Raw genomic sequence first — 25764 nt, 5'->3', positions numbered from 1 at the left:
AATCTTCTATGAGTTTGTGAAGGACTTTTATCGTTAATCAGATAGATAATGGTTCTTAGTGATTTTTAACTTTTATCTTTTTATCCACTTACTGTACGCCTGCACGCTGCCTTTCAAATAATGCTCCTAGTAATCGACACTTTTATCTACTTTTATCATGCACAGTTAAGTGAGCATTAACTACTTGTGCTGCACCATAGCCATTACTCTGCGCACATTTGGCTTAAAGAGACTCTCACACGCCCGTGCTATGGGGGTAAAATCGATCAATTCTCAGCCAGAAGGTTTTGCAATGTTCACACAAATCGCACTGGAATCTCAATAGTGCACGCCATACAGTCTAGTTAATAAGCGAAGGGGGCTGTTAGATCATTTATGTTGAAGTGGATTTATCCTCAAGCCCACAAATACCACATTTTATTGACTTTCATACTCTGGCAATCTGATCTGAAGTACAGGAGCACAATTAGCTTCATAATAACATTTTATGGAAATAATCGATATAGAGTGGAACAGAGATTTGGGTTGGGGTGAGGGCTTCAAGTGTGGTCCTCTGTGTGAGACTTTGTTTCTCAAAGTTCGCATTGAAGCCAGCAAGCAGCAATTATCTTTTCACCCAATGACACACATGTGAACATGAATACTGCTACAATTTTTTTTATTCTCTGTTATAGAAAATGGGGCTTATAATAGCAATGAATAGATGGCATTTTAGCTTCAACAGTCAATATTACCATATTACCATTTATTCCATAAATTTGAATGACATTTTTATTTAAGGTTATGAGTTTTTACCTACAATTTGGATGTAATTATGTGTGGATTGTGCTGATTTTATATAAAATTATGACGTTATGGGTCATTTTCACTTGGGCACTTTTATTATTATATTATTTAAAGTGCTGTTTCTGCCGCTTTTAAATTCATGTTGATTCATGTTATGCACCATACTACCATTATGCACATATAAAGATGTTATTGATGAGTGCAGTGTTTGTTGTAGTTCAAATCCAGGTCAACTTCCTGTTAAAGTAGGTGCCTAAAAGCCCAGACTGACACTCTCTCGTGGGAGAACATGATCTATAGCTATGGGAGAAGGGGGGGGGGGGGTGATGCTCTGTAAATGCAAAACAAAAATTTGAGAAAATCCAGATGCAATTGTAGCTTGGCCAAGTGTTTTCCCATTGAGTGTGTGAAGCGGATGGGTGGTTATAAATTTTTCTACTTCAGAAGCTGTTTTTCAAATGTTTTATGCACAACATGTTCTTGAAAGACATGAGCAACAATGAGCTCCAGAGGATTCATCGTGCAACAAGTGGTATCATTCATTTTGTTCCGCAACAGAGGAAGCCGTTTAAGAGCCAAAAGACGACACTGTCGATGATCGATGGTTGTGAAGTTTTTTTGAAGAGGATTGAGAGGAAGAGAGGTCTGATGGAAAGTGAATGAAGCAGTGAGTTTGAAGCAAGATGCAAGGCTTGTGACTGAGGCCATGGACAGATGAAGAGATAAATATAATACTGTCTGTAATCAGAATGGATCCTGTGGCTACAGGCTCATAGCACTCCATCATTTCAGTTCTTCATACCCCAACTTGTAGTTAAAATTATACTGAAAATAACCATAGGTTAGGTGAATAAGAGATGTAACATGTTGCTATGTTGTACTAATGTCAGATAGAGTGTGTCAGAGACTCAGACACAAGAATACTTTGATCTCGACTGCGGCATTGTCTGCTAATGTGCAAAAATTCAAGCCTAGACCTTCCACAATCCAGTCAACCAACCGGAAACAAGAGACATGTGCTGTCAAGTAACACAAGAGAGCTTTATGTCTCCCCATGAGGACAGTGAAAGCATCACCATGTGTGTTTTATTTTAAGGAGCAGCAGTCATCACATCGGTGCAAAATAGGAGCCGAATAACATGTATTCAGTCGATCGTTAGGTATTATCAAAGTGTTTTAACTCGTTTTTACTAGTTCGCTTCATGTTTTTAATTTGGTCAGACAAGAAACGCCATTGTTTTACCAAAGTCTGACACAAGTGACATGTGCTGTCAAGCAACACAACAGAGCTTTATGTCTCCCCATGAGGACAGTGAAAGCATCACCATGTGTGTTTTATTTTAGGGAGCAGCAGTCATCACAGCAGTACAAAATATGAGCTGGATAAAATATAGTCAGTTGATCATTAGGTATTATTTGAGGAATCAAAGTGGTTTAACTAGTTTTTACTAGTTTGCTTCATGTTTTTAATTTGGTCAGACAAGAAAATACCATTGCTTTACCAAAGTATGACTGTTGAATGACCTTGCAGTTGAATTATGGCCACAACATAAAAGGGTATTAACGTATCGCTTAATAAAACCTCCTAACATGTGTGTCCGCACAGTACACGCACCCCACATGCACATATGTACATAGTGAATCATATGGTTTTGGAATATGTCTAAATCCCAAACGGTTTGAAATAAACCAACAGATTTTATTAATGATTATCATGTTTGTAAACAGTCATTTCCTCCTCCTCTTACAGCTTTGTCTCTACTGTAACTTTGAACACATCGCTACAAAGAAAACCACAATTAAAGGGACACGCTGAAAAGACTTCTTCAATGATTGAATAATAAAGCGGCAGTGAAAGAAGGCCTCACACTTGCTGACAGCCTAATAAATATCTTCAGCCATGAAAGATGCAATGTTGCCATTGTTAGTGGCAGATTTACATGCAAACCATACTGCTTGGATTAAAGTTCACCGCCTCTGCTTCAGTCAACTCATCAATTATAGTACAATACCATGCAATAAATACACACAATACCCTCAATTTTGGTTCCAAAACTACACTTTGAAAAACCTTTTGCACACAATTGAACATAATCTTTTAAAAGGACTGTGAGAAAACTGAAGTGTTTGGGTGACAAAGTGTTAATATTTACTGTAACAGACTGGCGCGTCTACATCTGATAATGATCAACAATCCCAAATTGGTATTCAACATTTGGGAATATAACTCTTCATTTCCTTGTGCAGTCTGGACACCATGAGCACTCTAAAGAGTATCAGTTTCCTTTGTATTTTTCATGTCTTATCATGCTCGAACTCGCAGCAGTGATTTCCACGACAGGCTGAAAGGTGAACTTTAAGATGTTGCAGCTGATGCAGCTTTTGGGAGGGAAAGTGACAACTGACTCCTCTTTCATCCTGAAAGATTTCTGCACTTATCACTTAAATCTGTCCACATTCTTTAATTCACTGGCAAAAAGCACAAAAGACCTTCACATGTGGGTTTAGAGTGTGTGGGTTTATAATGTGATCAGAGTCTATTGCAGTGTATGTTAACCTCTTGAACTCGTCATTTTCCAGTTACATTTCCCCTTGTGTTCCTTGAAATTTGGGGGGGAAATGTAACACTGTATAACAACATCACATGTGTAGCATACTCTGTACCTGCTTGTTCCATCATTGCATATAATGCTTACTGAGCGAAAACCCACAATGCCTTGCTATACTTTACATTCATTTTTACTGTGTAAACAGACAGTAAAATGAAAGTCAAAAACAGAAAACTTCACTGTCACATTATTGCTTGCTCTGTGGGGCTTTAGCTAAAGAAAATGCTAACGCCAGCATGATATTTGAAACATGCTCACAATGACAATATTAACATGCAGATGTTTAGCCAGTAGAAAGTTTAATATATTAACCATCTTAGTTTTAGTGTGTTAGCATGCTAATACAGTTGCTAATTAGCATTAAACACAAAGTACAGCAGGGAATGTCATTAGTTTTGATATTTGGTCATAAATCCAAATTGGACAAAGTGAAAATTTGATCTGACTTTTATGTGGTAGATAAAAAGTCAGGGGATCACCAAAGTTATTACAATCCCTCCTGAGAGGGACATGAATGTCAAATTTCATGGATATTTTATTCAAAATCAACGTCAACCTCATGGTGGCGCAAGAGGAAATGTCAGGAGATCATCAAAGACAACAAATATACTGTATGTTGTGCTTGTATATTTGTGTGTATGTGTTTGCGTGTGTGTGTGTGTGTGTGTGTGTGTGTGTGTGTGTGTGTGTGTGTGTGTAGGGGGGGACAGGGTCAGACTTCAGTGTGCATGCATGCACGTACATATGTGTTTATGTGTATTTGTCAGAGAAAGCTTTGTTTCTGGGCGTGTGTGGGGCGAGCGTGTTTGATTTCAAAGCATGGCAAATGAAACCTAAAACTCTGGAAAAGCTGACAAAACATACCGATCCCAGGTGGTTAATGGGCCGGGAGAAATGACCAGTTGACCAGCATCATAGACAACCCCTTTCTGATTTGCCCTCCCTGCCGGCCGGCCCCCATCTGCTAGATATTACACCTAAAAACTCTTCTGTTTGTCCAACATATGTAACAGATGGGTGGTCTTGTGATAACACGGCACGGGGGCTATCATGTCACTGAATGACACCCGTACTCGCATTCTCTTCTCCTCATCATCACAAATGTCTCAAAGATGGGAGGCTACTAGCATGACAAGGAGATGACAACCTGCTCGTTACTTCATGATACCACTTTGATGCCAGTTGTTGGATGGATGTGGACTTTTGGGGAAAGAATCTTTTATCTTCTTTCAGACTTCCATGGCAACTCTTTAATCACCCTGTCTTGCCTAGATGCCTCAGGAGGACACAAAAAGATGAGTAAGTCTGTTTCAGAAAGAAGTCTGCGCCCAGGGAGCCGACTCGAGAAAGTTCCAGGTGTCAGGGGTGAGAGGTTGAAGGTCCCGGTAGTGTGGGTGGTTCTGATGAAGCCCTGTTAGCAGTTAATGAGAGCTGAACAGACACACTGATCACCCCTTGTAATTTGTGGGGGGCTAATCGCTGAATATTCCCTTTGACAAGAGAGATTACACGCAGAGCCTGAGGCTGGACAATGGAGATTTGCTATGTAATGTCTCCACTATAGACTCAGGACACAAAAAAGGGTGGATCAGACCGTAGGAGAGAGGAATTAGAGGAGGGGAAGGCAGGGGGGGTGGATGTGACACCGGCCAAGAGGTGCCACCTTTGGGACAATGTGAGGACAAGGAGGGGGTGCAGGGGTGGAGGGGGGAGGGGGTGGTGGGGCATCAGGGAAACATAACAGCACAAAGCTCAGCATCACATGGGTCAACTATGACCTTAGATAATGACCAGTATGATTGGTCAATATGAGATAAGAATGCTCTGTTTAATTTTGTTTCATGTTTTAAAGCAGCTATAATCAATATTTATATATTAACAATGGATCACATGACTACTTGTGTGTGAAAGAGGTCGCTCGTGACAAACCCACAGAGAATTCCCTCCCCATGTTCACCACATCAACTCAGTAAGGAGAAAAATGTCAGTGCTGTGTTTACAGTATTTTTGCTGCCCCTGATTGGCCAAATAAACAGTTAATGCAGGTTTAAAACAGGCTGTATATAAAGATGGATGGAGCGAGGTATGACATCACCCATTGGTTTGTATTGGAACTGGTTTGAAGCCAAGTGTTGCTGCTTCTGGTTGGAGGCAGGACCTTCCAGATAAGGAGTCTGGGGGGGTTGCCTGCGAGCGCTAGCTTACTGGGAACACAGAGTGGTCCACACTTGGGCTTACTTTGGCTACTTTAGCTATATTGTGCTAACAGGGCAGGTATCGTAATCAAGTAACATTAAACTTACTGAAATATTGCAACAATAGTCCGATTCAGTGCGAATCCCTGAGCTGGGGAAAGCAGCAGGCAAATGAACAATAATAATTTACAAAATAACCACCAGCATACTTATTAGAGAGCCCAAATTTAGTGATTTAGACAATAGTGATTCATTTAAAAAAAAAAAATAGACATAGTATTTTCAGAGAGAGGTTGACACCTTTTGAATAGGATTCAATTGGAGTCAGGGATGTTTTGCACTTTAAAGTAGTTCCACATTGGATTCAACACATTGTCTTCATTGGTAGTTGCCACTTTGTTTAAAATTAATGAAAGAAAGCTAATCAGGATTCAGGATATCAAGAATAATTTTTTCATATATTCACTAATCTGTTGCTTCCTGAGGCCCCAGACAGAACACTTTGTAGCAGCCTCAGGGCAGCTTTTTGTAATTATTTTCAATGAGAGTGAAGCTGTTTGCTCACTGCTTTTGCGTTGCTGAGCGCCTCACGTTTTTCTGCTCTATGCACATTGTGTTTCATCATTTGCAGATGAATGAATTGAGAGGTGGGCCTTCTGTGGTGGTGACGACAAGAAGTGGAGACAACATCATGGAGGACGAATTTGTAGACTCCTCTTGTCCTATTTCATGCAGATGTTTATTAACTAGATAAGGTAATTAGCTAACTAGCTAACTAACCAACTACCTTAAAAAAATAAAAGCTACAGATCTGTGAGTTTACTTCATTGCAAAATAACAGTCAGGCTAAGGACAGGTGATTCAGTGGTTGTTTAGCAACAGTAGAAAAAAGACGCGGCAAACTGTAGGCTTCAACAAAAAAGGCAGTGCAGTGCGCCTCGCGTTTTGCAACCTGCAAAAAGCGCTCTGTCTGATCGGGGCCTAAGTGTTCATCAACCACTTGCTCCATGAATGTCATTTTGGCTCTGTAGGGAAAAACCCGTGGGGAGGATTTAGATCTCAATCTCTCAAGCACATGGAAAGCTCATAACTCAATGAGGCAGAGCTCACATTAGTGGTTTTCAGTGACATAAATGACTTTTACAGAGGCAAAATTATTCCACACTAAAAGAAGCTTACACTCCTACATGTGTGAATATACCATATATACTTACCTCGGTGGTCCATGTAATGTTCATTACATTTAGAAATTATAATATGACCATATACAGAGGCTTGGGTTTGTCATGGTGGTCGGGTTTAGATTCAGCCATTAAACTGCATATGAGCTAATTTCCGTTGTGCCTTTCTCATATTTGTTGAATTTTTGAGATAGAAAAGTGCAATGAACAGTGCAAAAGATTTTCTTTTGGGTATGTAAGTGTGTTAGCACAATATTATCATTTATCGACTTTCAGCTGAATCCTACTGTGATGATATATACTGTCAAATTTCTGTTGTCAAAATGAACCACAAGCAAGCTGTAAATAAAAACTTCCAAACTTGGTCTCAAGTTATGTATAACAGTGGAACAAGGCCTATAGCTTTGAACTTTTTATATGTATTTTTGCATGTATTTGACATATACATATACATATACATACTGATTAGAAATCAGAAAATATTCTTAGTGATATCATGATAATGATTTTAATCATACTGTGCAGTCCTATTGTTGATAGATGCTGGTTGATCAAACTGAATTGCCACTAGCACAGAATAAGGCCTGCTTAAAAAGTGAAACAACAAAATTCATCAATGCATTTTCGTGGAATAGGTGGTGAACTGCAGCTGGCAAGCTAATGGCTAACACGCTAGCAAACCAGAAACATTCAAGCTGTCATCAGTCACAAATGTTCTCATAGCTTTCTATTTTCGCTCTACTGGGCTGTTTACTCCCCCCTGAAACATTCTCAGGATTGTACATCATTTCATTCATTAAAAAGTTATTGAAAAAAGCTATTTGAAAGAGGGGGAAAAGTTTTCCCAGCTTGCAGGGTTGCTAACTGTTAGCTCACTTGCTAATGGAATAAGTTCACACAATTTAATGAAGAGACGTATTTGTGCCATTGATTTCTGTCATAATCGTCCAAAAACCATTCCTCTGTTGTTGAGTTGTTTATAGTCTTCCTGTGACAGAGGAGGTTACATAAAACTGGATGGTGCCAAAAAGCTAATAAGCTACAATAGCTTACTCTACTTTGGACTCTCTGGCTTTCCATTTCCTTAAAGGTCAACAATGTCAAGACAGCTATTGGTAAACAGCGCAAATTTGGAGAGAAAAAATCATTTTAAATGATGGTGTAATCAGGCTTTTAAGAGATATGAACAGTCTCAGCAGGGAGCATTTCCAGCACAATGAGCAGAGGAGGTATGAGGTAGTCACATGATCTAATAATCATGCCTTGATTGGACCACAATGGTCACAATAAAGGAGTCAGAAGCCATATTTTTCTATGAATTTGGCGAAAACAGAAATCCAAACCTGCAACTGCTGTGTTTTTGGATTCCATTCTGTTATCTACAATGTTCTTTCCAAAGTAACTCATTTTAACTATCATTTGTTGTTTCCTCTTTTGTTTTCTTCCTTCCTTTCACATCCCTCGTGTCAGTCATATTTGAGACGTGTGGCTTTTTGTTTTGCCAAAACATCCTTTGGGTTTGGCATGCATGCCATCCTTTGGGTTTGGCATACATACCGAACCCAAAGGATGCATGCAACATGTTGTACAAGTCTGCATAGACGGACAGGATTTTTTTTTCTCCCCCTCGCTGTGCTTGAGAAGCCTTTTTTTCCTGCAAGGACCACCAAAGATGTCGGCTTTAAACTCAAATTAATTACAATCTCTTGGATGATCCCATCCGTCTGAAATCTACTGTGTGTTTCTGTTCCTCTGTTCATGTCTGTGTGCATTTACTTTCAAGCATATAACTACTCCACATATACTGTATTTACATGCACTAAAAAAAAAGCTTGAATCCCAAAGGCTCTGTGACGGTCATGGGAATCTAAAGCTGCACATCGAACGTAAACTCCCAGTGGCAGTCTGATGAGAGTCCTTTGGCTCTGAACATGTATGGTATAATTTGTGAAGATGTGGGCCGTGTCGTTGGCACTTCAGAGGAAATGTTAGTCTGTCTCACGAACAGTTTCAGGGTACAAAGATGAAAGATGAAGTGCCAGGAAGGAGACAGAGGCATCGCATATACTGAAGACGTAAAGGTGAAGATCCCGGCTGTGGTGCCTTGATTTAACAGCTGAAGTTTTGAAAGCCCAGTGCATATAAAAGCCTGCCATCAACACATATAATCTCTTAGCTGAGCCCATTGAAAGCTGGGTCCCAGGGGTTAATTCTCCCATCACTCCATGTTTGAATCAACTCCTGACTCACATTGAGATGAAAGCCACAGAGTCCCAGGACCGAGCCTGGACTCCGAGGCCTGCTGATCCCGGACGACTGGAGCGGATTATTGCATGTTCGTCTGGTCGGACCTCCATCGGGACAGGGAAACTGAAAAGAAAAACAATAATTAGAGATAATTGCTTGTGTCCAAACACGAGCGTTAAAGCCCTCCTCCCTCCCATCTCCTTTCGTAGTATGTGAGGTGGAATGAAAGGGACACCCCCCTGTTTTGACAGCTGGGCAGGCGAACATAATTTGTGACAGCTGAACTGAAACGTCTTTAACCGCAGGGAGAGACACAGAGTAAGGAGGATTTGGGCTGAGAGAGAAATGGTGAGAGAGGGAAGATCAGACAGAAAGGTCCTGCCCAAAAGAAAGGAGAAGATGTCAGAGAAGAAAAAGAGACAGGAGAATTGGAGAGAAGTGATTGCTGTGTAGAGGGGTGGGATTTCAGCAGAAAAGGATGAGGGAGGTTAAAGGGGGGAAAATTAGTCACACACCATAAACTTTGAAGAGAGGTAGAATTTAAAATAACCCACAAAAAAAGACAAGGACAAGAGACGGCTTAACATCAAATGAATGCAAGTGGAAAAGAGGAGAATATTTAAACAACAGAGCTTGGCTGAACATGGTGTCATGCCAGGTTTGACACATTGGGTTAATTTGCTGCTCCCTGCAGGTGACCCTTGAACTTCGGGGACACGGGGTCAAATTGAACTCAGAGTGAGACCTGAGTGAGACAGCCAAAATCATGTCAGTCTGAGGAGCCGGGTCATGGGTCACCTCTGAGATTCTCGGTATATAGGCCAAAACAAGGACCATATGTGGACGGAAACACATTTGAAACAAAAATAAGTCCTGATTTTCCGTCCTCACTCCAAACAGGCCATTTTCTTTTCTTTTCTTTTTTTTTTTTTTTTTCTTCTTCACCTCTCCCCTCCCGCCCCAAACATCTCGACCCACCACAGACTTTCTGGCCCTAATTCAATAAAGTCATAAATACCACCGTAACAGCAAATTGACATAATGTTGGCTGCATGCCCTTTAAATTGTCAGTGACAGAAGTTTTCCCAAAGGTGAAATATTAATACAAACACAGGATCTCTTTTCCAAAATACCCAGCTCCCAAATTCTCCCATGTTTACTTTTCTCCTTGCTCCTAATTTCTGTTAGTGTGAAATGTTATACTTACTGTTGTATTTACTGACAGGCAGGAATGGAAACCTGGGAGCAGCGGGGAGAGTAATCCTTGCGGGGCATTGCTTTGCCAAATAAGTAGGTCTCTGTCCTTTCAGTTTCACTTCATATGACCAGCAGAGATCCCTTCACCATCTGGGGAGTCTGAGTACATCACTGTTTAATCTCCATTCAAACAGTAAATAAACCGACCATTAATAATTTCTCACAATTTGCTTTGCGTCGCAGTTTCTTACACTGCTGCATCAAATAGTAATAAGACACGATTTCCCCCTAAAATTCCCCAAAGTATCACATTATTATATTAAATACATTCTGCTGTAAAAACAGAACCAGCCTGCTCAGTGTGTCGGGTTGGTCCTAAAAGGTAAATAAAGGTGTCATTTCAAAATAGTTCTCAATTATCCACTTGGTAATTAGAGAGAAAAAGTCCAAAAGTAGCACAAGATTCATGTAAAAATGAAGTTTTGGGGATGTTAATGCTGTTATTTCTGTCAGTCTTCAATAAGTTTAGAATTTAAAGTTGTATTTGCATTTAATACAGCAGATTTTCTTTTATATAAAGGGTTTATTATGAAATTGACATTTTTATCTTATAATTCACAACATCTCTCCATTTTTTCTGCAGATAATATTGTCATGTCAAATTATTTAAACATTATAATATTAATTTATATAATGTCATATACAGCAAGATTGGATAAGACTTTATTGACCCTTTGGGGAAATTCACATGTTACAGCAGCACACAGACAGCACCAAGATAAACAGGTAAAGAATAAATCTGAATAAAATAAATAAAAAACAAAGTTGATACTCAGAAAATTAGAGCAATGGCATTTAAAAATACAATATACTGTATAAATTACAATACCTTAAACTATTTAAGTGAATTGTACAAATATAGTGTATGTATGAAAGAAAACTTGTAGCCATGATGTGTTAACTATATATAGTATAAATAGATATGAACTAAAACAAACATAGTAATATATTACACAGTAAATAATGTTATATATAATAGAGTGCAGTATATGTAATATACACACACTGTACAATAATAATACAATGAAATATACAATAAAAATGGAGGAGAATACCATGATACAGCATATAATATAATATAATATAATACCATAAAGATACAATACTAACAGTGTATATAGTATTGCCATACAGTGATATAATTAATATAATGCAATGTAGTAAAAAGAAGTTGTGTTACACATGTTACTACTTCTAATACTATTTCCTCCACAGTAATAATAATACAAGTATTATATAATTGGAGACAAGCTTCAGCTGTTTTGTCGTAAAGTGCAACATGCAATGTGCAACATTAAAGCCACATACTGGGTGGTCTACAACACATACACAGTTCATATTTATTGCGATTTGTCTATTATTCTGTTTTTCGACAGTCTCAACAGCCCAAACTGTTGGTTTTCCGAGGGGAGGGCTGGGTCTAATTGGGGAAAATATTAGTTCCATTTGTCACATGGTTTGTTTGTAATTATTGTTGCATTTTACAGACATCCCTGTCAGTCCGAATTTCCAGGATAAAACTGTATATTTAATAGTATCTTTGAACAGATGAACACATTTGATGGCGCCAACCATGTTCCCAGACAAACAGCATTTCCATAAATTAACAGCACATTACACTACACTTTGCTTTCAAGTCTACAAGTCTACACTGTTAATATTTGTGATGCCACCAATTTGGCACCAGTCCCTGTTGTGTTTTGATGACTTTTTTAGAGTAGAGAAAGTTTGTTTAAATAGCATCTTTCAAGAGCAGAATGTCATAAAGTGATGAACAACATGAAAAACAAAGCAGCAGACATAGAATACAGACTTAAGGAGAGTAAAAACAACATGAATAGTAATAAATAAAAAAATATTCAAAGGTAACTCTTAACAGGTGCTTTTTAAAGGTGTCCACAGATTCCAAAGTTTAGGTGTCGCAACTTCAAAAGCGATTCTAATTTTTCGCCTTGTGCCCTTTGAAGCTTCCTTTTTGAAAAGGTTTTCTTGACAAAATAATATTAACTCAAGGTCCACTTACTTAGCTTTTTCCAGCACTTCGCTCCGGGACAACTGAGCGAACTCCATCCACTGATGAAGACCATGAGATACAACTGCAAAGCTACAGAAAGCAAGTTTGTAAACAGGTTCTTGAGTTACGATTATTTCATCAAAAACTACAACTGCTACTATTCCCGAGGTCAAGAATGAGCTCAGTGTTATTATTTTTGTTTTTAACATCATTTGAAGAAGACATTAAATAACAACACTGAGTAAAAACTGCAAAACTTTAAAAATGTGCTGAGAAATGAAAATATGAAAATAAGTTTAGACAACTCTGGGGCAGACTCACTACTCACTACTATCCACTACACGATACTCCACATCTGACATCATAATCGCCATATCCTGTCATTTTAAAGCCTCATACTTGTTAAAAAATAATCATAAGGACTACTTAAGCCTCTTATCGTACACAAAATGAAATATAAGTGCTGTTCATAAATGTAATCGTCGGCGCACAGAACTCTTTTTCCATATGATATTTCCTCCTGTGGTGTGACAAAGCACTGACCCTTACAAAGGACACATGTAATTGCACTCAGCACACATTCGAATCCATTGTGGTTGCCCTCATAACACACATATATGGTGATTTCCAATAATGCAGAAGATGAATTTGACCTCACTCTGCTCTCTGTGAATGAGCTGAACACCTGCTCTCTGAGGTGAGCCCGGAGAGGGAGTTTGGCCGTAAAAAAAATTTGCCATGGGAAAGTTATTAGAGAGAGAGAGAGAGAGAGAGAGGGTGGGGGGAGAGAGAGAGAGAGAGTGGGGAGGAAGGGGGGATGAGAGAAGCTGAGATGACTTTATCAGGGCTACGTACAGTCGTTGGCTCACAGTCAATATAAAAAAATAAAAAAAAAACTTGATTGTAGCTGATAGTTTTGCCACATTAGCTCTGGAAAACAGGGGCAGTCATCTTAATCTTTATCTCAGAAAGTGAATGTGTGTGAATGTGTGTGTGAACATGTGAGCAAGAGAGTGTGTGTGTGTGTTCACAGAGTGTTTGTGTGTGTGTGTTTTCCAGGCAAGTTAGTGAGTGTTTGCATGTGTTAGCGTGTCTCCAAGAAACTGCACGTACCTGTAACTTTGTCTTTGCATATGGTGTGTGTTAGAAAGAAGTAGAATTGTGTGCGTGCGTGTGTGTGTGTGTGTGTGTGTGTGTGTGTGTGTGTGTGCATGTGTGTGTGTGTGAAGCTCCATACAAGGATGAGTATGTAAATGGGTTATTATGCTGAGGAGGTCTGCAAATCATTTCCTGTGGGCTGACTATTTATCAGATTCCCTTGAGATTTAGACACTCCTCTCGCAAACTTGTGTGTGCGTGTGTGTGTGTGTGTGTGTGTGTGTGTGTGTGTGTGTGTGTGTGTGACAGGGAAAAAGAAAAAGAAGGAGAGAAAAAACAACATTGAAAAAGCTTTCCCTGTATCTTAAAGATAAAGAAACTGATAATTTGCGTTTTTCATCACCAGAAGCAGCGTCGTGAAAAGTGTCAGGACTTAAATCTCAAAGTGACAAATCAGTTTCAGAGTGACAGTAAAAAAAAAATAAATAAAAAACTCTGAATGCATGTGTGCAGTTGGAGTCTCTCTGTTTGTTATTTGGGTGCATGTGAGTTCACTGCATGTGCGTCTGCGACCAGTAAACTCTCTCTACCTTTCATGCACAGACACAGACCTGCACGCTCACTGGGTGGTGACACTGCTGGCGAGCGAACTGAAAGCTGCAAACGACAAAAGCTGGAACAACAGGAAGATAATTCAGATTTGATTGGTTTCACGTGTTCTTCATAAACAACAAAGTTTTCCTGTGCCTCCGGCGTGTTTTCCTGCAAACATGGAATCCATTTGTCCCCTGTCTTCATGCCCTGTAGTTGCACAGGCTCTTACGTATAGCACGTCACACACACACACACACACACACACACACACAGAGAGAGTCAGTGAAATGAAAGCAGGCGCAGAGCGAGCCCACCACTGTGGCACTGGGATCTTTTTGATATACGGTCAGGAACTCATTTTGAAAACAGCCACTTTCAGCTGCTAAAAATAATCCCGAGGGACTCAAGAGACGAAAAATGTGAATGAGGCTCACCAGATCTGCCTCTCCAGTCAAAATAACAAGACATGTCCTGAGTAAAGTGAAAAACTTTCCTCAGATATAGCCAATTCCACACATGCATGCGTACAACATGTGACATTTAAAGGGCAGGTCCACTCAAATTACAAAAAACACGTCTCACTTATCTTTAATTGTATGTAGCCATGCGGATAGTTCTGGTTTTATTTGTTCAGGTTTTCAGATATCTGACTGTGAGATTTCTATATTAAGGAGGTAAATTAAATTTTGTTTGTGATGTTTAAAGCAATGAAAAAGAAATTCAGCAGCAACATATTTTTTCCAGAACACAGTCAAAAGTTTACATAGGAACTATTTCTTTGATAGAAATGAGAGTTACTTAATAGAGGGACAAAAAGGAAATGTGTATTTTTGTAATTTGAGTAAACAGACCCTTTAATGGAAACTCCGTTATACAGTTTAAGGCATCTGCTTGATGCTGATAATGCAGTTAATCAGTCAATAATTAGCAATTAAGATTCATTAAAAGTAATTAGATCAGTCATTAAAAAACAAATGCTGTGCAAACTTTAAACTAAAGTTTAAACTTTATTTGAAGTTAGTTTCCAAAACAAATAGACGATGCATTCAGGAGTTTTAGGGAAATATGTGTAACATTTTGAACAGAATATTTCTCTTTTTAACTAATGGTGGACCCATAAAAATCATGGTGTGTTTGAGGTTTGAATATTTCACTCAGTGTAAAGTGTCTGGATGACATAAAACAAGAATATACAGTATAGTGATGTCAGACAGTGTGACATTTTATCAAAGTTGAGGTGAAACAAAAGGGGGAAATGGTAGTTAAAGGCTACAGTATGTTAACTGAAGGATAAAAAAAAAAAGGCAGAAACAAATCTGGCTCTCAGTTTTTTTTTTATTTTTCTGTTTTTTCTACACTGTCAGACATAATATGTTTTTGTGTTTGTCACTCAAAAACAAACAACAAATTCCTTTTTTTTGAGCCTCAGTGTTATAACAGAATCTCCTCACATAAATGAGCTCAGGTTACAGGCTAAACACCAACTTCAGCTGTTTATGAGTTGCGGAGACCAAGCCTTCTCAGTCTTATTAGCATGCACCATATGGGTGTATGCTGGTGTAACAATGCAAACACAAAGACTCGGGTCCACTCTGCTGCCAGCACGCAGAGCAAGGTCAGTGCTAATTACTCTTAGCCTAATCATGATTTCCAGGGATCATCTGACCCTTTGGTATTTTGTTTGATTTCAAAAGGGAAAATGCCATCTCAGATGTAGTTTCAAAATCCCTGCACAAATGTTTAGCTGGTAGCACATGTGGTTTAGTGTAGAGGGCCTCCAGCTCAGGCCTCCCTGCACAATCAAACCACTTTAGAGGGCCACACAATACACGCTCATCCTGGAAAACGCGTGACAAAAAAAAAAAAAAACAGACTGGGAGAAAGAGTTGGTCCAGTCCAGCAGGGATAGAAGAATAAAGAAAAAAAAACACCTGTTGCCCTCATGCACTTCCCTTAATATTTTAAACTCATGAACTCTGTCTATTCTCCTTTTTAATTTATATAAAAGTTAATCTTATAGAAACCATCATGTATTAGGCAACAAGTCCTCGGAGTCATACGACAAGGAGGTTGCCAAACAATTTCAATTAAAGCTCATAAAGGAAAACTTACGTTTTTTGCACATAATTGTGAATAATTAATCGCCAGATGATCTCCAGCTGGAAATAATAATCCCTTATTATTAACCACAAACTTACTGATAATAACCGTATTCATAACCTTCAAAACTCATATCAGGACTCACGTCCTCGTGGGATTTTATGGGCGATTATTTCCACTTTTCCTTCCCCCCCCCTCTCTTTCATTTCGGAGTTGTTATCGTTCAGCATGTTCCGTAATACTTTCATAAATCGTCTCCAATGCTCCGAAATGGTGAAATAATGGGCCTTGTCGGCCACCCGCATTTAGCTGAGCTGTAAAAATAATGAAAGTCATATTGCGCTGCGGTTTGAAATCTGCACATGCAAACGGCGCAAAGATTGGAGGAGGTCTAGAGATGTTTGCTGAATAATTATGAATTTTTCAGTTTTCGTTTTTGGAAAGTTTCTTATAGTGTGTGTGTGCGCGCGCGTGCGTGTGTGTGCGTGCTTGCGTGTGTGTGTGTGTGTGTGTGTGTGTGTGTGTGTGTGTGTGTGTGTGTGTGTGTGTGTGCTTTTTGGAGCAAAGCCGACAGTAAATTTAAGGGGATTTGAGCGAGTGTTGGAAAAACAAAAAGATATTTTTAGTTATCGAGTCAATATTTCTACTGAGCTGAATGCAGCGACATGTAACCTCAATTCAACATAGAAAGTAAATCAGTTCAGTAAAAAAAAAAAAAAAAAAAAATCTGCAGTTTTTAATCTGCGTTTATCAATTTGGGGGAAGATTTTTTTTTAAGAGGTCGATTTCACGAGACAAAGTTTAAAATAGGATAAATAAGTAAACAAAGTTCAAATAAGTCTTTCTCCAACAAATTCTATTCCAAATATATTAGACTAATAAAATAATGCCATTCAATAAAAATGTTTATTTTTTTCCAATAAAAGTGCTATAAATAATGAATGTGTTGACTGTTTGGCGACATGATCCAGCATACAGATGCAACACATCCTATTCGTCTATAACGAAACATTATTATTTTTTTCTTCTTGTTTTTATTTGCGTGTCCAATTAAGATCGCCACCCACAGAGTAAAAAATATAACGAAGACCGTAATTATTGTTTAATTACTGTATAACAGCTTTTAACAAGTACATTCAAAATGCTGCACATAAACACATAAAAAAGACATTTAAAAAAAGACACAAATCATAAATATATATATATATACATATGATCTCAAGAGAATAAACTAAAATAGAAGATTCAAATGAGCTAAAGTTGAAAATGACAGGAGAATAAAGGTTACGGTTATAGTGCGGCAGCTATGATGGATTAATAATCCCAAATGTACTTTTATTTAATAAAAAGGAAGTAGCAGAAAGTTTCAATCCTCGATTTTAACAGAATAAAGATTGTTTTACTGCCAGCAACAAATCTTTTGTCTTTTGTCCTTGCAAAAAAATGCAGCCTGATTAAATCTATTAATGTATTTTAATTATTATTTAATTGAATTATTATTTATTACTTTATGATTATGATTATTGTTATTTATATCATTATTATTATACTGTGAAAGAGCCTAATTGCCAGTGTAATCGCGGTGAAACCACCTGACCTGACCCTGTGACTGAAGGTGTATTGATTTCCTCAGTGTTTCTGCCCCCGTGTGGTGCAGTGACACTTGTGTTTATCCTGCAAACACAACTGACAATAAACTACCTCAGTAAAACTATTACATTCAGTTGACTGATCAAACAGGAAAGAAGGAAATAAATGTGAAACTTGAGCTTCATCTGAGTGGATTCTACTGGTCTAAGGTGTGATATTATTATTATTACAGTAGTAGTGGTAGTAGTAGTAGCAGTAGTAATAGTAGTAGTAGTACTAGCAGTAGTTGTAGTAGTTCTATATTGAGTGCCTTTTCCAAACTGACATTTTGACACAGATCTGTTCATACTGAAGTGATCATTGTTTAATTTTCATTGTCTCACCGCACGTGATTATGAATAACGCTGGCAATATGTGAACAATTATGACCATTATGACTTTTTTCCTCTTTTGATGTTCATTTTATCCCAGCATAGAACATTTAAACACTTCTTTTTTTTTTTTTTTTTTTTTTTTAAGTATCTTTGGTAAATTGTCTCCATGTTTGTTTCAGGCTGTAGTGACCGCCTGCATTTCCCCTGCCAACATTTAATGGGCATGTACAGTGGTTTGTGCAGCTATTGAGAGACAACAAGCGCTGGATAAATGTGTGTTTATTGAAGCTGAATATAAATACCTCTAAGTTTTCCGAAACCTTAGAGCCCTCAGATAGAGCGGTGTTCGTCCATAAATCTCCTCATCTTAGTGGATTTTATGACTTCATACATAATTATTATGGTTGCTGTACATGATAACAGCTGTGAGAGGAAAGTGAAAGCTCAGTTAAAGGACGGGTTCACAGTTTTTCCAAGTCTGTCTTAAAACAATAGTCAGGTGTCCTAAATGAACACTGATACAGGTTTTACTTGCTGTAATCGTTCCTCTTGATCATACCGACCGTTACAAGATACCTCCAAATGTACTTTCAATGTAAGTGATAGGAGACAAAATCCAAAGCAAAAATTTATTTAAAAGTTAGTTACTTAGTGACAACAAAAAGAGGGAATCTGGCACTAAAAAGACAGAAACTTTGAAAGAAATTGACTTTATTGGACTAATTTTAGCTAACGGCTAAAGCCATTTTTTGCATTGAAGGAGGACTGAATTTTGTCCCCCATCACTTACATTGGAAGTGCATTATGAAGGGATCTCTTGTTAGTCAGTATGAGCAGGAGGAATGATTACACCAATAAAAACATATGTTGTTTGGACACCTGACTATTGCTTTAGGACAGACTTGAAAAAATTTCTGAACTCGTCCTTTAACTTGAGCTTATAGGTTTCAGTTTCCTCTCACAGCTGTTATCATGTACAGTAACCATAATAACTATGTATGAAGTCATAAAATCCACTCAGATGAGGCCCCCTGGAAGAAAACCTCATTAAAATGGAGATTTATGGATGAACACCGCTGTATCTGCAGGCTGTAACGCTTTGGAAACTCACTGACATATTTGAAAACTTGGATGTATTCAAAAAAATTGTGAACCCATCTTTTAATCTCCTGTTGTTCTGGAGTGAAATATCAGGGGCATTTAAGTCTAGCAATGCAGTGAATCTTGTAAAAATCCCTTTTGACATCCAGTATCATCCATCAGAAGACTGTAAAGCCACACATGAAACTCCTAACAACTCTCAGGATACGTTTATGTCACATCAGGCTGGTTAAAGGACGGGAATATGTCTTCGTACGCAGGTGGACGTGCACAGGGGGATCCGCTCTCATCACCGCGTCCTCTTTCATCGTCTGTCCTCTCAATCCTATACAGGAAATTAAACAAAATATCTCAAGGAGGCTGGATACAAGAGATAAGAGCTGGCTAATATCCAAATGTTTACAGGCCCAATTGGTTATGCTTAAAGCGCGCGTTAGGAAGCTCACTGATCTTTAAAGGAAAACACTGACGTTGAGCAATTTCTCCCTTGATCATTCCTCTATTTGGCATTAACCGTTGGAAACACAGCGAAACAGGTCAGAAGTTGTGACAGCATAAGTGAGAGCTGGTGAGCTGAGCATGTGTTCATATGATCAGGGCAGCAGTTTACAGTTATCCTAGGTTAACTGTATTATTCCTGCTGTCTGCTTTTATTAAAGTGAATTACTTTCCTGGAAACCTGCTGGGAGTAATCGTCTAAAAACAATAAGTGAAAACTTGTAACTTTCCGCTAATGGAATGCAGCTTTGTGTTTACCGCTACGTCTGTCCAAGGTTATTTGATTGGATTTTAAATAAATGGGATCCTGCAATTAGTAGAAAGGAAAAGGAAAGCAGTTTTTTTTTTTTTTTTTTTTTTTTTTTGAAATGACAGCATGTAACGTTATGTTTCCTGCTGCAATGATCCACTTAGTTTAGGAGCTAGTTACTGTTTTCTTTATGTTGTGAGTTCTATGTTATTAATACTGTAGTACTTTGAGTTTCACTATGAATGAATGGTGCAGTATAAATTAAGGAAAGGTGATTATATGAGAGTATGGGGATCTATTTTGGTATTAATCGTCCCCATTTCATTGACACAAGACTCATTTGGACTATGAAGCAAAAATTAATTATTAATTTTCCCCTGTTTGCTAAAATAAATCATTTTCTTCCTTTTTAGAGCGACAGTAACTAGAGCTCACGTGACTCATACTGCTCACAGCACACTAGTGATTTACGTGAATCCTTCCAAGTGTGTTGACTATTACGGAGAGATTCATTGCACCATAATTGGCTGAGAGAGTATTGACGGCCAAAAACGCTTTGGGCCTAAGTGTGATCTTGTGGCTAATAAGAAACGAACTCTGGCACACTTTGACTGTTTTAATGAGCACTGTGAGAAGCTGAGAGTCTTTAACGCACTCAAATCTGATTTAAGATTAAGTCTCTGCCTCTGCTGGTTTTATCTGCTCTAGTGTCAACATGTTGCATGCTGGGTAAGGAGCAAAACTCAGCCTCGCGGGGATCCGTTGCCTGTGGATGACAGCTGGTTTTTTTATCTTTCAAAAAAAAAAAAAAAAAAAAAAATGATGCATGTACCTGTCCTCTGTTTTCCAAAACCACACGCTCATCATAACAGCATGTTTAAGTAATGGGGGACCCCAGCAGGACTAAAACACTGCTTCTCATATTTATGTGTTCTCAAAAGTTGGAGCAATGTCAGTCATGTAAGCACTGTTCCCTACCTGCTTCCTCTAACGTCTGAGCTGTCTGCTTCTTCTGCTGTGAAAGCTGCATTATCCGCACAGCACGCAGCGTCAAGTGGAGGAAGGGCTGCACTCACAGAGCTGCCAGGCTGGAACTCATTGGCCTGGCTTACTTCCTGGGTTATAAAGTTATACGGAGGTGGAATACACAGCATTGTTGTGCCACCACGTAACACGATTGGTTGATTTGTGCCTCTTAAGGTAAAAGAGGTTTGCTCCATGACAGGCATCACCAGCACTTCTTCATCCCACTGTCTGCAGCGACAGCAGGAGACGATCCCAAACTTGCAGACGCTGGTAAACACGAAAGTGCCTCCGACTGATATCAGGATGGGGCCCAGCAGTTGGGGCCACTCAAAGCTTAGGTTGACTTGGTATTGTTGCCATCCCATGGTGGTGAAGATGACACCCATCAGGGCCAGGAAGACTCCAGAGAACAGCAGGGTGGCTCCGGTCTTCTCGCCATCCAGCAAACTGTCTGACTGACGAGGGTGTGGAGCAGGTGGCAGGTGATCAGGTGGCCCATTGAGGACTACTGTAGGATTTCTAGCACAGTTAGTGTCCACTATAGGCCATTGTCCCAACATGTGAGTCCAGACACCTTGTGGTCCTTGTTGGTCCATGAGTTCATATGTGTGTAGACACTGTAACTGAGCCTCTCACAGTGATATCAAACTGACTGAACACTGAGTAACTCTGAAGATACTTATCAGCTAAAGGGGGCCAGTTATAAGTTAACCTGCACTTGCTGGGCACTGTGTTCAAATGGCAACTCCTCTATTTCAGCATGTGTGAATCAACTCATGTGGACAACAAGATTACTATTATAGTCTAGAGTAGTGCTGGGTGCAGATTATAGCAGAAAAGTCTGTTTGGGCAAATTACAGAACAATTTTGATGTGATAAACATGCTGTTATACAAGAAAATGTAACAATGCAGTCAAATGATGAAATTATATTTACAATGAATCCTTAATAGTTAATGTTTTGGATATCAGGCTTGTCACCAATCCTGTGTGATGTATTATAATCAAGAGAGAAGGTTTGGTGTGTTTCGGGTCAGTCTAAAGAGACAAAGAAATGAGAGGAAAGTGAGATTCCTGCACACACGGAACATGATGCGAAATCCACCTCGTCACATGTCATTTCACACGGACACCTCTGCCAACTACGCTGTTATGCATAACTTATCAGCGACAGCTCATGCTGCAATAGTTGAACAATCAGTCTAGCATGTTAAGTGGAAGAGCTTAAAAACACATCACGCTATACATGTTGCAGTCAAAGGCTAAATGAGCTGCACACAGAGTGAAGCCCACATGTAACACGCAGGCGTCCCACCGAAAGAGCCTCAACACTCAAACCAGGGTGTGAGTGAAGTCTGCTGAAGCCAACTATTCCCTCAATGAAATCCTGTAAGGTGGTGGGCTTTATGCATGGATAGGTTCCAAAATGTTTCATGTCTGTCATAAAATAACAGTCAGGTGTCCGTATGAACACTGAAACAGGTTTTGCTCGCTGTAATCATTCCATCCTGTTCATACCGACCATTAGAAGATCCGCTTCAAATGTGCTTCCAATGTAAGTGATGGGGGACAAAATCCAAACAAAAATATTTAAAAGTTTATCAGAGGATAACGTCCAGCTTCAGCCATCTGAGTTAGTCAATTGATGTGGATATCCTCCACTGTTACAGTCATTTTAGTAAGAAAAAACCTCCCTCTCTAATCCTCTTTGTGTCTCCACAGACAGTGTTTTCCTGTTCAGCCATAGTGGAAGGATCGTAACAAAAAGAGGGAATCTGGCCCTAAAAAGACTGTAACTTTGAAAAATATGACTTGATTTGACTAATTTGGATGGTTGAAGCCTCATATTATCTTCAAGTAAACTTTTTAATACCTTTTTGCACAAAGAGAAGCTTGTTGATTTTGTGCCCCATCACTTACATGGGAAGCACATTAGGAATGGATATTTTAATGGTCAGTATAAACAGGAGGAATGGTTACAGCAAGAAAAACATGCGTCAAGGTTCATTTGGGCACCTGATTATTGTTTTAGGACAGACTTGAAAAATTGTGAATCATTCCTTTAAGGTTGACATAATTCTTCTCACCTGTCAAAGTGTATTTAATTGAATTCTTTTCATATGAGAAACTACCAAGGTAAATTGTGTTAGTATCTACAGTGTGTATGGCATACCTTACTCTCTAAATGTCTGTATTTTTAGTTTAATTCTCTCCTCATTGTTGTGAGACAAAGAAAAATTTCTTTTGTCAGTGTGTGTCCTCCATAGGCTGCAGCAGAGCAGCCTGCAAAAACAGCTAGACATGTGTATGTGTGTGTGTATGCTACAGTGAAAAAACACCTATGTTCATGAATTTTTCATCCTGAATGCAAACACAGTGACATGCAAACATGTTTTTCAGTAGAATTTTATAGCAGCCTGCTCTTCTCCTGACAGACAGCTTGCATTTGCCTACATAAGAAACGCATCCGCACTGCATTGCGTGTGACAAGCTCGCCAATCGGAAAGAAAGATCATGCGCCACTTATGGCAAAGCAAAACAAAAGGTCTTCAGAGGGGAAACAACTAACTATCAAACGCACACACGGCTGCCCCGGTTGCCAGTGGCTGATCAAACCTATAACTTGTGTGTATGTGTGTGTGTCAGTGGTCTGTCATAGGCTACTTTTGGGGACAAATTTCAGACTTGGACCACTTCATTGGGGACAGCTTGTCCAATTGGAGACAACAAGCCATGTCCCCGATTGGGAAGAAGACGATTTTTGGGTGAGTGGTTAAGGTTAGGTTATGTTAAAGGTTAGGGTTAGGCAAGTAGTAGTTATAGTTAGGGTTAGGGTAAGTCTCCAGGAAATGAATGTAAGTCTATGTAATGTCCCCAAAAGTGACTATGAGCTGATATGTGTGTCCTTGCATGTGTGCATCTGTCTGTCTTTATGTTTACCATAGCCTCAGCCTCATTTCACTTGGCACTAATGAACAAAGGGACAGATAACTATACAAAGAATCCATATGAGCGCAGTGTTTAAAGAACCCCCCAGAATTGAAGCTGCACATATTCTTTCAATTAGAAAACTCCAAATATTTATGGACTGAACATTTCCTCTCTGGAAGGAAGGAGAGCTCTGTGTGTGTGTGTGTGTGTCTCCAGTTGACTCACACTGGGGTGTATTGATCCCCTGGGCTTATGCTTCATTTCACTTCAGCTCTGCCACTATACTGTAAAAGTACATCTGTCCAACATCTATACAGTATACTGTCTTTTTTAACATCAGCAACCTGCAGGAGAAGAAGTTATAAAATTACTCTTTTAAACAATGATGCCTCTTCACAGATGACGCCATTTAATATCTTTTAAATGCTAACAGATTGGAGAAGTAAAACTCCTGTGTCATCACCTTGGCTTTTAGGAAACCGTGACAGACATTTTTCACTGTTTTCTGGCATTTCATAGACCAAACAATTAATTGATTAATCGAGAAAGCAACCTGCAGATTAACTGATAATAAAGATAATCATTATTTGCACACCAAAGCATCAAAGCTGCACACTGTGCTCCCAGATTTATCCCTCTTTTTACCTGGTGGAGACTGGAGCATGCAGAGGATGATTTTTTGTTTCTCCAATTATCTTTACAGTCTGTTTGTTCAAATTTTAAAGAACTGCTGCAGTATCATATTCCCCCCCAAGAAGAGTAATTTTAAAGGCAGATTCTGACAGGGCAATAAAGAAGGACCAAAAGGACCATCATAAGAATTAAGATGTGACTATTTCTCACTCATCCCCTCCCCCAAACACACACTCACACACACACACACACACACACACACATACACACACATGCTTACCATGACAAATAGCCTGTGACGTGCCTCTGTGAACATGGCACGGAAGGGTCCACTCCCTCTCCCCAGGGCAGATAAGGCGGTGGAGTCTGAGTATGTCTTCACTGGATCTTTTTTCCGGTGAATCATTTCTAGCAGCGGTCAGGAAAAAATCTACTGTGCAGTCACAACAGTAGTTTTTCTGTGTCTGTCTGTTTGCAGATTCAAGGTACCAGCAATAAAATTCTTGCCGTTCGTCATCTCTCCCTGATTTGGCTTAACATATCACCCGACTTAGTGTCTTGAATGTCCAAAAGGAGCGGAGGGGTGCAGAGTGGGACCGATGTAAATCAGAATGCATGATTTAATTACTCCAAGCTACAATTTAAGTCCAAGAAATGATTTAAAAAATCGGGTTGTGTTAGAAGACAGGAAGAAGACAGAAAGACCCTCTATTTAAATGACAGCCTCCCTATGGAGAGCAGGCTTGGTGTGTGAACATTTCATTGCAAAGGTCAGGTTGTTTCTCTCTCCAGGGGACATTAGAAGATTAAATACTTCCTTTTTTTAACAAACAGGCTATATTACTGCAATGTTTCAATGCTGGTGTATCAAGAAGACTTGACATTTTGGGAAATACACTTATTTTTTGTCGAGAGTTACATGAAAAGATCAACACCATTCACACGTTTTTACTCTAAATATGTAGCTGTGTCAGCAGCCGATTAGCTTAGTTTAGCATGAAGACTGAAAAGATGGCAAAACAGCTAGCCTGGCTCTGTCAAAAGGTAAGAAAATCTACTAGCACCTCCATGGCTTACCTGGAGTCTATGCTGGTTGGGTTAGCGCAACCTTACAGTGACGATAAGAGTCGAGGAAGTCATTGCTCCTGGTCAAGAGGTAGCCTAGCACATAAAACCACAACTTCTTGTTTTTAGCGTTCGGTTTTTGTACAGATTAAACACATATAGGCCTATAACGTGTTGGTGTGTTGGACACAGTCGGGCTAGCTATTTCCCCTTTTT

General features: G+C 39.1%; 1 protein-coding gene across 2 annotated transcripts; it reads right to left on the bottom strand.

Moving 5' to 3' along the window:
* Positions 1-7283: 7283 nt before the first annotated feature.
* tmem174 (transmembrane protein 174) lies at positions 7284-22363 on the bottom strand. Of its 2 annotated transcripts, none has more exons than XM_044332709.1 (2): positions 20873-22363; positions 7284-9141 (listed from the first exon to the last, which is right to left on the bottom strand). In XM_044332709.1, the coding sequence occupies exons 1-2, from the start codon at positions 21514-21516 to the stop codon at positions 9018-9020; spliced, it is 768 nt and encodes a 255-aa protein (XP_044188644.1). In that variant the 5' UTR covers positions 21517-22363; the 3' UTR covers positions 7284-9017. The 2 variants fall into 2 exon arrangements, with proteins under 2 accessions (XP_044188644.1, XP_044188645.1); XM_044332710.1 differs by lacking the exon at positions 7284-9141 and adding an exon at positions 18900-19471 and having other exon boundaries at positions 20873-22344.
* Positions 22364-25764: the final 3401 nt, after the last annotated feature.

This window comes from Thunnus albacares, chromosome 18 (genome assembly GCF_914725855.1).
Source record: "Thunnus albacares chromosome 18, fThuAlb1.1, whole genome shotgun sequence".
NCBI classification, from domain to species: Eukaryota; Metazoa; Chordata; class Actinopteri; order Scombriformes; family Scombridae; genus Thunnus; species Thunnus albacares.
This window is presented reverse-complemented; position numbering and strand designations above follow the sequence as displayed.

Coding starts and splice junctions, on each gene's coding strand:
- tmem174 (XM_044332709.1), bottom strand. CDS start 21,516: ATGGACCAACAAGGACCACAAGGTGTCTGGACTCACATGTTGGGACAA. Junction 9,142..20,872: donor TCAGACGTTAGAGGAAGCAG/GTAGGGAACAGT, acceptor TTTTCTTTTCAG/TTTCCCTGTCCCGATGGAGG.